The sequence below is a fragment of the Elgaria multicarinata genome, chromosome 17, assembly GCF_023053635.1.
Source record: "Elgaria multicarinata webbii isolate HBS135686 ecotype San Diego chromosome 17, rElgMul1.1.pri, whole genome shotgun sequence".
NCBI classification, from domain to species: Eukaryota; Metazoa; Chordata; class Lepidosauria; order Squamata; family Anguidae; genus Elgaria; species Elgaria multicarinata.
In genome coordinates this window covers 16,042,297-16,057,382 of record NC_086187.1, presented here as the reverse complement: position 1 = coordinate 16,057,382, position 15,086 = coordinate 16,042,297, and the positions used below count along the sequence as shown (strand labels likewise).

The 15,086-nt window shown below is 44.9% G+C and overlaps 1 protein-coding gene across 1 annotated transcript in view; it reads left to right on the top strand.

The window, feature by feature from the left end:
* Positions 1 to 14,851, top strand: part of SHISA9 (shisa family member 9) — a 260,887-nt gene extending 246,036 nt beyond the window's left edge. Inside the window, exon 4 of the mRNA XM_063143021.1 lies at positions 14,493 to 14,851. Coding sequence (XP_062999091.1) covers positions 14,493 to 14,851 — 359 coding nt within the window. The remainder of the gene's footprint in view (positions 1 to 14,492) is intronic.
* The last annotated feature ends 235 nt before the right edge of the window (positions 14,852 to 15,086 follow it).

Here is a 15,086-nt window from a genome sequence, read left to right as displayed (position 1 = left end):
TTTAAATTTAAATCATATTAAAAATGCAATAAATAAATAAATAAATAAATAAATGGCAGCTTCCTATTTTTCTATGATATGCGGATGAGCAAATATGAGATTGTTCTCCCATTTCTACCTTGGCGCACCTTCTGATGCATGTAGGGATCAGATCTAAGGATGTGGCAGGAGTCCAAGAGGGCTCAGCCTCCCACACTCCACTTGCCAAGATGGACCTTCATACTGGGCCCATTCACCAAGCGGTGCGCGGTCCACAAGCACCCGGCACCACCCATCCCTTAGGGAGCCGCCATTTTGTGTAAAAATGGCATCTGGGGACTTTCCAGAACTGCCACATTTCACAAATGGTGGCTGTACAGGAGATCTGAGCAAATTTGGGGAAATTTGCGTAGGTCTCCCACCAGATTGCTGCTTGATTCGGGAAAGTTTCTCATTCGCGCAGAGCGAACCATGGTCACAAACGCGAATCGTGCTCAAGGTGAGCGCCGATACAATGTTTGTAGATCCAGGCAAACTTCAACGTCACTCGTTCTCCCATCCCTTAGCATAAGCACAACCGAAAATCAAAACAAAACAGAGAATTCCTAAGTGCCATAGCTGTGGACTGGAGGAGCGGAGACGGAAAACTTGGGGTGGGCGAGAATGAAATGGAGTGGCTGAAATCCTGACGATCTACCGTGCATTATTTTCTTGAAGGTCCCATTCATATTTTTTTGTTATTTGTATGGAAGCGCATCTGAGCTGTCATCTGCAAACTGAAATGATTCAACCCAGACAGAAGTGTACCACTTCAGCCTGGACTAAGCCTATGTTTATTGTGAGCTGCGGCTTTTGTGTCTTCATTCCCTTTCCCCACAGAAAGGCAATCACCCGTATTTTTCACCCCCTGGATGTTTTCAGAGGTCTACAATTTTAAGTAAGGCGAGAGAAAGAGAGAAAAGAACTCACAATAGGTGCCATGATTTCAATGGGCCCTTTTTGTTGTCTGCAGCATAAAAACCTGAAACCACAAATTTAGCACTTAGTGAAATTTCTGCACTGATGTGACAAAACTACATGTTAAGGAATTGTCCTCGTGCTGCCGACAAGATCCATTAAGAAGACATTTGCTGTCAGTGAGACAACGGCCCTTTCAATCCCTGCAAGTTACAGTTCCCACTTCTGCAGAAACAAAAAGAACATTTAGTAATGGAAACAAATCCTGCAGTATAATATGGGGAACTTGGTGCTAGTAGAAAGTGAACATTGATTAAGGGTTGTTGGAAAACCACAACACTACCTGAGACACTGGCAATGTCTCCCAATAGGTCCTGGTTCCTTTTTGAAAATGGGGGTGCTCTAGCTGGTACTTGGGGTTCCAGCTCAAATGATGGCTTAGGGGCAGGTCTGGCCCTACCATTAGGCAGAGTGAGGCGAGTGCCTCAGGCTACAGATGCCGGCAGGGCAGGGTGAGTGGAGGTGAGAGGCATGTGCCAGGTGTGCTGTATGTGTGAGGCAACTGGGTCTGCATGCTCTGAACTAGCCTGCTGCCCTCAGGTGCAGGGTGGACATCGTTCCATCAACAATAGTCTTCTTCAGGCATTCTCAGCGAATCATAGAATCGTAGAGTTGGAAGGGGCCTATAAGGCCATCGAGCCCAACCCCCTGCTCAATGCCTAGGGCAAATGTGTGAGGAGAAAGAGCACTCCAGTCCTGCTCTTCTTCTTCACTGCCTTTGTCACCACAACTCATGGAAGGCAACTATCTGAAGAGGCACTCCACGTCAGTGAGAATGCAATGCTGAAGGAATTCTAATACTGAAGGAAGGTCCAAGTTAGGGTGGGTGAACTCGCCAGCACTCATCTCGCTGGGCTCTCGACCCACTGCTGTGGCCACCTGCACCAGCTTGCCAAGCTGTGTAAGCCTCTTCTGAAGCATTCACACCTTCACCCTTGTATCAATGGGGCCTTTAAGGCTGCTATTGGCATGAGCAGGAGTGCGCAATTTATGGAGGCTCCCGAAATTGCCCACTTCCTCCCATTGATGCAGGAAAGTGATGTGTGCATTTTCAGCACACGGGTAGTCAGCTGCCAAGCACTCTCAGGATTCTCGTGAGCCCTTCGGCAGGGGTCTGCATTCGTGCCATGAGCACCCAACTGGGTCCAGGTGGCCAGACACTGGGTGGTCCACTGGGCTCACAGACCTGGATGGACAATTGCAGCATCTCTAGATCCAATTGCCAGCCTGGTGGTCTTCTCTACAAGGAATGGGGAGGGGTGCCATCTTGTCCTTTCCTTTAGACAGAAAAATATACTAGGCTGGCCCCACTGAGGTAGGTGTCATATTTCTCAGAACACTCCTGCTTTCAATGGGAGGCAAATGATGAGGCTTGCTAAGTAATCCACAAATTCTTTATTAAGCAACAAACATCTCTTTAACCTGAATAGAGTCTACCTCTTTGAAACGACGCCCTAAGCAATTACTATGCAAACTAAGCAAGACAATTGTCCGTTCAAGAAGAGAGAGAGGAGTTACTTCTCAAATGCCTGTAACTTCAAGGCGCCTGGCGCGGTGGTAGTTTCTGGTGCAATCTCTTCGACTTTCTCATGGCCTCTTCACACGCTTTTGGCGGATTCTAGCATCAGTTAGTGTTTCAGAATGCTCATGCCCGGAAGCTCCCTCGTTCCCCTTGAGGAGATAAGCTCTGGAGTGGGCTGATTCCCAGCTGAGGAATCTCCCGCGAGAACTTGCTCCCCCACTGGTACGGCCTGGCTGGTGTCTGGCGCTGCGTCTTCTAGTTCTGATTCTGATTGATTACCTGAAACCCCTTCTCCCGATACAGGGGCAGTAGGGTTAGACATGACAGAATTCAGCAATTCATATCAGGGGTAGCTATTCCTGGCTGTTTAAAGGAGTGTAGAAACTTCCCACATTTGTTCATTTACTTATTTATTTATTCCTTCATTTGTTCAAAGCATTTTTTAATCCCACCCTTCAGTCAAAAGAAATTCATAATTAGACTGCCCCTGCTCTCAGGGTAACAACCTAAAAAGACGCATGGCATGATGAAGGCGTTAGTAATATATGAGAATTTCATTTTTCCTCTCAAAACATGTGTGTGGCCCCCGTTTGAAGCCTTGAATGTGCGTGCTTTCACGTGTCTTCCCCAAATGTGTGCAAATTGCTGGACATGTGCTCCTGTTCAATTTGCACAACTTCCCCATTCGATTTTTTCACAGATTTCCTAATCTCCACCGATTTCCCCTGCAGACAGAATCATCCCCACGTCAGTCTATGGAGGAAAGTTGTACAAATTAGGAAATCCCACCTCTAAACTTGTGGAAATGGCTGCCAATTATTATTATTATTATTATTATTATTATTATTATTATTATTATTATTATTTCTTGCCCACCTCTCCATTTTGATCGAGGCGGGGAACAACAAAAATGATAAAATACATAATATTCAATTAAAACATAATGTACATTGTTAAAAACATCCTAAAAAACGTCCTAAAAACATTTTAAAAACATCTTAAAATTCCACTGGGTAATAATTTACTTCGTACCCGCCTCTCCGATTGGATCGAGGCAGGGAACAACAGCAAGCATCAAATACATAAAATACTGATTAAAAACATAGCATACACTATGGCAGCCATTATGCACAAGATTAGATCTGTGCAGTTTTGGGAGCCCAGCTTTTATGGACAGTGGGGAGAAGTGGGCAGCTCACAGGAAGCAGGTGACCACAGGGTGTTCATAGACCCCATGGTGAGCCATCCAGGAGCTCATGTGGACCAGTTCACGCAGACGACCAGCATGAGTGCTCTCCGCTCCTGGACCCTGGTAAGTTTGTCCGTCCTTATGTTGCAAAAATAGCTCATTCCCTGGTGTACCAAGTCCAATACAGCACACAAGGAGGCGAGGAGATGTAGTATGGGTCTAACAATGTTTATTCTGCAGAATAAGAGACACAAGGAGCTAATTGCTGCAAAGCATGGGCCTACCTCGCAAGCTAGTTTTTATACACTATCTTCTTTGGTGCTGCATACGTAGACACCATCTTAACAGGAAATTTCTAGCTGAAAAAGAGAATACATTGCATTTTCTTTTGGCAAGCATCAACACAAAGAGATAGGTACTCACTGTTCCTTAAGAGAACATTAACTTGATTTTTGGTTATCTAGGAATGCTCCAGCCCAGATATTCCGACTTTGCAACATTTCGTTAGCAACTACCGTAGCAACTCTGCCTCAGAGAGGGCACTTTTCTAACACTTATGTATTCCTAAGGCTATTTTCAGCAACGGTGGCTGGACATCATTTTGGTCTGTTAACAGCCTGGCACTCCTCAGAATGCCCTGGGCCTAGCATCTTTCAGGAACATTGTAGGGGACATTTTGGCTCCCACACAAAATGGTGGAAAATATTTAGAGATTTTTTTTGCCAAGGGCCCTTCTTTCGTCAGGAAAAAAAATGTCTTCTAGCAAGTGTAATCATAGCTCTACATGGAGTGACTGAATCTGAGAGCTGAAGAGTGTGTGTGTGTGTGTGTGTGTGTAGCTGAGAAACAGCACTACAAAGTACTATTTCAAAGTCAGCTTAATCCGACATTAATGCCTTTATTTCATTCTGTCACCTGACGCCTTGGGCTGGGTTGACATGAGTGTATTTTCCCATTTCTCAAATGGACTTTTTCACAAAACACAAGCTGCACATAATGGATTATTTTCTCACATGTGTCACCTATGATATGTACATACGTTGAAAGAATCACAAAGCTGAGGTAGTATGGCTGTATCGATCCAAAGTAGAAGGAGAAATAGCTGTATGATGCCACCCAAAGTATTCCGATGAAGAGAGCAAACCAGGAAATAATCAGCAGGATTAAGCATGGATCAAGCTAATGTTGTTACAATAATACGTGGAGGCATCAAATCCCTTTGGAAGAATTCAGGATCTCCCTGGATTCATTATCATTAAGCCTTTCCTTAAGCAACTTCTCTTCTCCATCGCTTCAACAGGGAAAGGATAACATATATTTCCTTACTGCATTTCTGAACTGCCAGAAAACATTGTATGCAAGTCCTAAAGGTGAGATTGCAATCGTATGAGAGGCATTAGTTAGCCCATGGTGAGATGGGTTTATTGTAGGGCTCTGCGAATGCTATGCAGTGGTGGTGGTTGTATCTAAGTGATCACTGGGGGGGAGGAATGGACAGGGCTCATTCCATCCACTTTTGCCAGGTTCCCAATGAGCCATTGCTGTTGTCCATCCCTGCCTGGCAGGCCACACAAGTCCCTGGAGGGGTCGTATGTTCAGAGAGCACCCCTCCACCATGCACTCCTAGATGCGAGCTGGCATTTTTACAGAACATCGGGGCTCTGGATTTTTCATATATCTATGTTGCACAAAATTGCAGCCGTAAAGGGGCAATTTCCACAACTTCAGAGGCGTACACAAATTTCAGGCATGATTTGAGCAAATTAGGGCCACAATTTGCAGAATACACAGCTGAAATTTGCATAATTTGAATATAGTATGGATGCAGTTTGTCACACTTTTTTAAAAAAAATGGAAATCCGGTAGCTGGCCCCCACTTGATGCAGATTGAGTCAGGCCAGCTAGATGGAAAGTGAGTTGAAGCCACTCTGACTAAAACATGGTCAGTTTCATTTCCCTGGATGGATGCCTCCAACATCCCAGTTTAAAATTTTGAGGGAGAATATGTTTAGAAATACATGTTGTCAGAGAAAAATATGTTTAAAGTGCACATTCAAATGTGGATTTAAATGAAATAGGCAATAATGCAGGAACAGAACAGACTTACTGGTGGACTTGTGCTAAAATGGCATGGACTTGAAATAAACTTCTTCAGCAGTTCTGACTCATGTGTTTCGGCCATGTCCTGATGTCACTGAGGACTCCTTAGTCCTTCATAGAGTGATCCCAGTCAAGCAGAGTCTGTGTCACTTAGATGGCTCTAGAAGTGGACTAGACCAGTGGTCTTCAACTAGTGGGTCATGAGATCCATCCAGATGGGTCTCAGCAAAGCTGTTGCCACCACGTTGGGCAATTGCAAAATTGTGAAAATCCCATCATGTTGCAGATTGGGGGGGGGGTCTAAGGTAGGTATCAGGGCTGGACCAGTTGCAGACCACTGGACTGGACTACTTCGTGCAAGAGAATAGGTCTGTCAGGGGCTATTAGCAAGGATATCTCAATGGAATGTCTATGTTCAGAGGCAGAATGTCACTGAACATTTGGTCTGACCTGGCAGGGTTGGGGATCTTCTTATGTTCTCAAAGGAAGCAAAGCTAATTTAGAATGAGGGCAACACTTCCTTTGCTGATGACATGGGTCGCCCTAACCAATCAAGAATGTAAGAGCAAACCAAGATTATTCCAGACAATACTTCCCATTTCTACACACACACACACACACACACACACACACATACACACACATGCTTTCTCACTTTCATAATTCCACCCGCCAAAAAATGTTGGGGGGAGAGTTTTTGACACTGGGAAAATGGATAGTGAAAATTCATCCCTTTTCAAAAGACAAAATTCCTCTTTCCTTACTTAAGAAGAGCCCTGCTGGATCAGACTGAGGGTCCATCTAGTCCAGCACTCTGTTCCCACAGTGGCCAACCAGCTGTTGGTCAGGAACCCACAAGCAGGACACAAGTGCCATAACACCATTTGTCTATGTTCCCTGGCAACTGGTGCATATAGGTTTACTGCCGTCTTTGCATAAATGCATTCTAGGGGTGCCTAGGCTTATATTATTGTTGCAATATTATTTCATGACTTTCTTAGACGGCTTTCAAGACTGCAGTTCCCTCCATTTACACTGCACACATTGACATGCTGGAACTCTTAGGCTGTTGTACAGTTCTGCTTATTGACGAATGGGGCGAAGTGTTTTCCAATATTCTGTCCTTGCCTACATTCCTGCTTGCTTTTATCCCAGCATACTTAGAGGCAGACATTCATTTTCCTCACTCTTTCTCACAATGCGGACATCAATCGATATCTTGACAGAACATTTTACAAAAAACAAGAAGAAACAGTTACATGTTTGAGCCCCTCACAAGATGCGGCTATCATGAGCAAAGACCATGATTTATGGCTCTCACAGGGAAGAAAGCCATTTTTATTTTTCATTTTGGTGATCCCAACCAATCAGGGATCACACCAACAATATAGCCAATTAGACTTGGCTTCATGATGACATCATGGAGCCAAATCAAAGGGATGCTGCTGCTTCCTCCTGTCACTGAGGATGGCAAACATTTTTGGCCAATTTCCCTTTCACCCAGAATTCTGCTCACATGGGGGAGAGAGAAGTTTCCGGAGTCCACTCCTTTCCCAGGATTTGTGCTGTCCTTTCTCTTCTCTTCATCTAAAAGAGGGAGACTTGCAAACAAGCTATGGTTGGATATTCTGGCTGTGTTGTTGCTTCCAAGTACATCATGGAAGCACATCAACCCGGTGCCTGAGGAAGCACACATAGTATTATCATAACTGTGGCTGTGTAAGCCACAGAATATAATTGCTTTGACAATGCAATTATATTCTGGGAATATTCAGTAATTGTCAGTTTCAGTTTTTCCCTACTTCCCTAGTGACAAATATATTTTGGAGAGAGAGAGCTTAAATCCATGCTATGTAGGATTATTGGCAGCTTTGATGAGTTTCAGTGGTGTGCTTTTTATTGTTTGTGTTTATTGAGCTCGTTTTATTTTTATTTTTTAAGAAGTCTGCTTTTTTATCTGTTTTGGGTTTCTTTCATTTGTTCATTTTAAAAAAATCACTTCGCAATTATTGTGCATAGTACAGAGACCTTGTAGTCAAAGCATACAAAAATGGTGAACTATTCAAACAAGTAAAAATATAAAAAGAAACTCTCCCTGGCTGGTTTTTTTTAAAAAAACAAAACAAAAAAACAGAGGTGGAAAATTGGATTTGCAAGGCTAGCTTTGGACATCATTGTCTTTCAAGGCTGACATGTCACAGCTGTACACACATTAACAGTTGAAAATGGGCTTTGGCAACATTTCATGATGGTTCCTCAGCAGTACCTTCAGTCCAAGGTAGGCTTGGGCATCTATTATATTAAGGTAGCTGTAAAATTGATTCCTGCAAAGAAAAGAAACATGGATTTGGAAAAACAGCCAGCTCCAGCTGTGGTGTTTATAATACTGGGGGTGGGGTAGCCATTTAAAGAGCTGTACACAATTCTGTACTCAGAAGGAGACTGAGGCCTTAGCTTAGGGTGACCATATTTGGGAAACCAAAAAAGAGGACACCTAGTGTGTGTGTGGGGAAGCAGCTTTCTGAGTCCTGCAGAAAGTACGTTATTCCCCCGCCACCTTAAAGAACCCGATTGGAGTGGAGGAGGGGAAAGGATTTCATTCTGCACCACCACCATCCACTCCAATTGGGGCCTTTTCTATAATGTCCACGAATGACCCACTTTCCCCTTTAAGACCTCAATTGGCGCTCGGGGTGGGGGAATGATGTGCCTCAAGAAAGCATGTCCTCCCTCCTGCCATGCTAATGGCAGCCTTAAAGAGGAAGGTGTGTCATTCCAGGACATTATTGAAAATTATAGAAAATCCCCCCTGACACCATGGAAAGAACAAAAACCAGGACAAATCCGGGGAAATCCTGACAGTTGGTCACCCTACCTTAGCTAGAGCGGGCTTTAACACAGGGCGAATCCCGGGATCATCCCTGAGTGTCCACATGATGCACAGGGGATCCTGGGATCAGGGAGGGATCATCCCTCCCTTGCCCTGGGATAGAGCCCTCCTATTGGGCCCACTTTTTCCGCAATCTCAGGCTGAACCCGAGACTGAGGAATGTGTGGCCCGTTGCCACGGTTTGACCCGGCTCCACGCGATTACTCGCACAGAGCTGGGAGACGCGCACAGGGTGCAGCGCTCCTCAGGAATGCTGAGCCCATCAAGGTTAGGATGGGGGGGAGCAGGGAAAGTAGTTATTTTTTAAAAAAAAAAACTTACCTTTAGCGCACGAGCGTTGGTGCACTCCATCCTTTGATTTCAGTGGAGCTGTGAATCCATTCTGGGTTCCAGTCAGAACCAGCCAGAACTCTACAAAAAAAAAGCTTTCCAAGTTGTCAAACTTCTGTTTTGGGGGATAAATTTCACCACTTCAGATCACTCCTGTAGCGTTCAGGCTGATGATGGCTGGAATGGATTCAAAGCCCCACCGAAATTAGAGCCACCAGCCTCTCCCGGGAAGCGCTCTATTTGGCATCATGTCCAGCTTGCCACAATGTGCCTGCTTTTTTCAGCCTTCCTATTCCCCCACCACCACCCTTTTCTTCCCGAGCTCACTTTTTGAAAATCCAGCTCTTCTGTTCTCCCTATCCTACTTGTTTTCTCGATCTCTAGGAAAGCCTCTTTGGATTTAATTAGCTGCAACGTTAATGAGAAACCGCAGCATTAGCCATGCTTGCAGTGCTAAATCATTTATGGACGATATGGTAATAAAACTGTTAGAAAACTGACACAAAAGACTGGCTATACACACACACACACACACACACACACACACACACACACACAAGAAAAGGTGGGGGGAAACCACATCTTGTTTCCCTTAACCCCAGTTTTGCTTTTGCCTCTTGCGTCGAAAGATGCTCTTGTATGATCTTACTAAACTGAGCAAGCATAATCAGTGAGGGAGAAGGTTCAGTGGCTGAACATTTAGCCCCAAATCCAAACCATCCAATCCAAATCCGCTTTGAGTGGAAGCGGAAGTGTCACGGCAAGCATTTTGACTTTGGGGCCCAAATCCAGAGTTCCACAGGCCAGAGCTAGATTTACGCCAAGTAGGATATAACACTATGAAAGCAGTTTGAAAACGGTATATGGACTGTGTCTTGGGCCCCAACAGTTGGTAGTGCACTTCAATACCGCTATGAAACAGTGGCATAGATCCAGCCCAGGTGTCCTCCCATAAATGGCCACCCTTGAGAGTGGCACATGATGAGTTCTTCACTGTGGATGTCCGCAGCTGAGAAATCTCTCCGCTTTGGGACTCCCCGGATTTCCATGGCATGCCCAGCTTCACTTGCATTTACAAGCTTTTGGTGTTTTCGTATGGGGCGGGGCTTAATTTGTGCAAATACGGCTTTGTACAAATTACGGTTGCGATTTGCGCACGTTTGCACAAGTCAAAACCGCAACTTGCATAATGTGCACGAATTGTGGCTGCAATATGCAAAAATTAAAAAATAATAATATTGAAAATCTGCTAGCTGGCCGGACTCACTGCAGGCCGAGTCCAGCCAGCTAGAGGAAGATAAAGCAAAGTCTTTTGCGGGGAGCAGGCTGATAAAAGCTCATTGAGCTCAAACCGCCGCCCGCCGCCCGCCGCCCGCCCCCCTACAGATTCCTCCAACCTCCCTAGGCAGGAGACGCAAACTCTATTTTATTCCTGCAGTCATTTTTTTTCTTTCTTTCTTTCTTAAAGGGCTCGTCTACACCTAGCAGATATTCCACTATGAAAGTGGTATGAAAGCGGTATATAAAAGGCAGGAGCCACACTACTGCTTTATAGTAGTATTGAAGTGCTCTGCAGGATCTACACTACTGCTTTATAATGGTTCTGAAGTGCACTGACAACTGTTGGGGCCCATGACTAGGGTGACCCTATGGAAAGGAGGACAGGGCTCCTGTACCTTTAACAGCTGCATAGAAAGGGGAATCTCAGCAGGTGTCATTTGTATGCATGCAGCACCTGGTGAAATCCCCTCTTCATCACTACAGTTAAAGCTGCAGGACCTATACTAGAGTGATCAGATACAAAAGAGGGCAGGGCTCCTGCAGCTTTAGTGGTTGTGATGAAGTGGAAATTTCACCAGTTGCTGCATGCATACAAATGACACCTGCTGGAATTCCCTTTTCTGTTAAAGATACAAGAGCCCTGTCCTCCTTTTCATATGGTCACCCTACCCATGACACATCTACACCAAGCAAGTAGTATATGGTAGGGTGACCATATGAAAAGGAGGACAGGGCTCCTGTTTCTTTTACAGTTACATAGAAAAGGGAATTTAGGCAGGTGTCATTTGTATATATGGAGAACTGGTGAAATTCCCTCTTCATTGCAACAGTTAGAGGTGCAGGAACTATACTAGAGTGACCAGATTAAAAAGAGGGCAGGGCACCTGCAGCTTTAACTGTTGTGATAAAGAGGAAATTTCCCCAGGTTCCCCATATATACAAATGACACCTGCTGAAATTTCCTTTTCAATACAACTGTTAAAGATACAGGGGCCCTGTCTTCCTTTTCATATGGTCACCCTATATATGGAATGTGTCATGGATCCCAACAGTAGTCAGTGCACTTCAGTACCACTATAAAGCAGTAGTGTGGCTCCTGCCTTTTATATACCGCTTTCATACCACTTTCATAGTGGAATATCTGCTTGGTGTAGATGAGCCCAATGTTTTGTTTTGCATACACACACACACACACACACACACACACACACACACACACACGCCTCTCCAAAGGCTTCACTACTGACAGTAAGAACTATAAACTAAACTGCATTGGTATTCTTTCATATTTATAGGTGGTTCCCTTTCACCCTTAGCACCACCCCTTTGCCTTTGGCCCCGCCCACCACTGGAATGTGCCCCCGAGAGCTTCTCTGAAATTGAATCCGCCCCTCAGATTGAAAGAGGTTGCCCACCCCTGGTCTAGTAGAATTAGAACCAAATCTGGATCCCACCCAATGTGTGTGGTTCATCGGCTCCAGATGGCCCAAAGAGGAGTCAGTGAAGGGTGCTTTCTTGTTACTTATAATGGCGCCATAAGACACGTTCTTGAATCCCGTTTTGAAATTGGAACAGACCGTTATCTACCTTCCGTGTTTTAATTAAAAAGGAAGACATCCCTTTAACTGCACCTGCATGTTATATAAAGCTCTCAGACACCAATTAAGAAGGAGACAGATGGAGACAGGTAAAGCATGTTGAGTGTAATTTTACAACATGGGGCTCTTTCAAAAGCAATTTAAATTCACCTGGAGGAGGAAAGGCATTTCTTGCAGGAAGGATTGTATTACGACACTGAAAAAGAATCCCCAAGTAGGCAGCTGTTAAACAACGAATGTCCTCTTGGCAGGCCTCATACCAACCAATATGGCCAGAATCGTACATGAAATTATTCACCATAGGCCAAAACACCCAAATGGCGGATTTGCAGCCACTTAACTACTCCTGAAGTTTTACTTATGGGGATTGGCCATCATTTAGGGCTGATTCCTGAGCTACATTTCGTATTCATGCCTGCACACCCACAAGTCATTGTATAATAATGCACAGAGGATTCACAATCTCTTTCCAGGCGCACCATGCATTAATGTGGAGGGACGTGCTATTGTTACTCAGTGGTTTGCACACACACACACGCACGCACACACACACACACACACACACACACACACACACACACACATATCTCTACATCCAACCCAGCTAGTGATGGGCTAATACTCCTCAGCTCGATTCAGACATGAATTTGGGAGCGTGGGCTATTTTGCCATAATAAATAAATCAACAAATACATAAATTCGAACATCATTTGTTTTTTCCATAGCCCAATTCTGAAATTCAGCCCCCGCCACACTTCCAATGATATCATTGGCAGGGCAATGAGGTCTCAATGCCATACTTGCTTCCCAGGTGTCAAGTTCCTGGGAAGTGTAGTTTTCTGGGATTTCCAATATCAATATTAAGAAGATAGGGCGATCCTAGAATTCCTGGGATCTATGGGCCAAACATAATGTTCTGGTAACCATGCATGGCTTAGCTGTGTGTGATAGGTTTCCTTACACAGGTGTAAGTGCATGCAGCCCTGATTTGGATCGGGATCATGGTGATCTGAAAAAAAGGGGGTAAACATTTTCCCCACATCATCCGTTTTTTCCCTGAAATTCCACCACCTCTCTGGTGGGGTGATATATAATATATGCATTATATTAGGAAAACCCTTCTAACAAAAGCCAAAAGGGGTATATAACACCAAAAATGCATTGTTTGTTGGGCTAATTGTACCTACAAAAGCTTATGAATTTTCATGCAAACATTTACACAAGCTTAAAATTGGAAAAGTGAGCTACTGACAAAAAAACCTGAAAGGTACAGATGGGACCAAGCAGATTTCTTGAGAAAGGGACATCCAGTGGTGTGGGACCACCCCTAAAAAGACCAAATGCTTGGTTAGGAATGTCACAGTTGTCCAATACTTTCCCCTCTGCTTGTCCCCCCGGACCTGTGTTTGTGGACCACATGGCACTTACAAGACCCATTCGCCAGGTCCATGAACAGGGGTCGGACATCTACTCCTTGCCAGAGCCACCATTTTTATGTGAAATGGTGGCTTTGGTCTTTCCAGAAAAGCAACAGTTTGCAGTTTGCAGTTATAAAGAGGCCCTCTGTGCAACATTACAAGTGTAAACAGGCTATTTATGCTGGTAATGTTGCATGGATGGCACTTTATGGCCACAAACTATGCAACTTTATTTTTCCTTAAAGACTGAGCCACTAATTTGGTGGCTGGGGATGTGGACGGGCACCAACGTGGCATTTGGCAGACACTCAGGGGGTTGCATGGTGCAGTGAGCAGGCATGTTCAGTGGCTCGGTGAGCGACTGGCGACCCAAGATGGAAGCAAGATCATCCATCCCTATGCCTGATCCCACCAACCTGATCATCCTATGAAGCTGATGGGTGGGAGATTCAGGACGAATCAAAGGAAGGACTTCTTCACACAGCGCAGAATTAAATTATGGAATTCACTACCACAAGATGTTGGGATGGCCACCAGTTTGGATGGCTTTAAAAGGAGGTGGATGAATTCCTGGAGGAGAAGGCTATCAATGGCTACTAGCCCTGATGGTTATCTGCTGCCTCCAGTATCTGAGGCAGTAAGCCTGTGTGCACCACTTGCTGGGGAGCATGGGTGGGAGGGTGCTGTTGCACCATGTCCTGCTTTGTTGGTCCCTGGTCGTCAGCTGGTCGGCCACTGTGTGAACAGAGTGCTGGACTAGATGGACCTTCAGTCTGATCCAGCATGGCACTTCTGATGTTCTTACATTCTTATCATTCATAATGATGGGTCAGAGAGCAGGGCCACTGAGGCCAAACTTACGAGCCCAGTTGGGCTCATAAAGGCTATATGATGTGTTGGCTTGCTTCCAGCAGCAAGTGGTAACTCTGCTGTTATGATCTCACGGATCTCTCTAAAGGGAGAGGGAAATAAACCTTGTAATGAATGCTATTTTATGAAGAGAATGTTATTTCCCATCTGGATGGAAATCTTATTTTTAGCCGACGTCGACGTCTATTTATATGCTGTCGTCTGTCGATTGTATGTTTTATTTTAAAACATTTTGGTGACTCCTATCTGACACTGTCTTTCCTCTTACTCTCCCCCCCATCCTTAAAAAAAACCACAGCTGACAAAGGCAGCGACGACTTCTACTCGAAACGGCGCCATCTTGCGGAACTGGCTGCGAAAGGGAGCTTGCCGCTCCACCCGGTGCGCGTCGAGGACGACCGGCCGTACATCCTGGAAGGTGGGACGATGAAACAAAACGGGCAGAAGTCCAAGGCCACAAAGCCACACATGCACCCTTTAGCATACAAAACCTGGGACCCTAGCGACCAGTCCCTCCGGAGGCAGGCCTATGCAACCAAAGGGAGGAACCTCGCTGGGGACCCTGCCGTGAGCGACCCGCTGACCACACGGAGTCAGCACTACTTGCCCACACAGCCATACTTCTTCACCAACAGCAAGACGGAAGTGACTGTTTGAGATCCATTTTCTGTTACTTTTTTTAAAAATAAAATAAAATAAAAGATCCATTCGAAACAAAAAAACGAAAAACAAACATAACTGGAAGAGGAGGAGGAGAAGAAGAAGAAGAAGAAGAAGAAGAAGAAGAAGAAGAAGAAGAAGAAGAAGAAGAAGAAGAAGAAGAAGAAGAAGAAGAAGAAGAAGAAGAAATAACTGGAAACACGGAGAGGTAGACTTCCCTGGTTAAACGAGA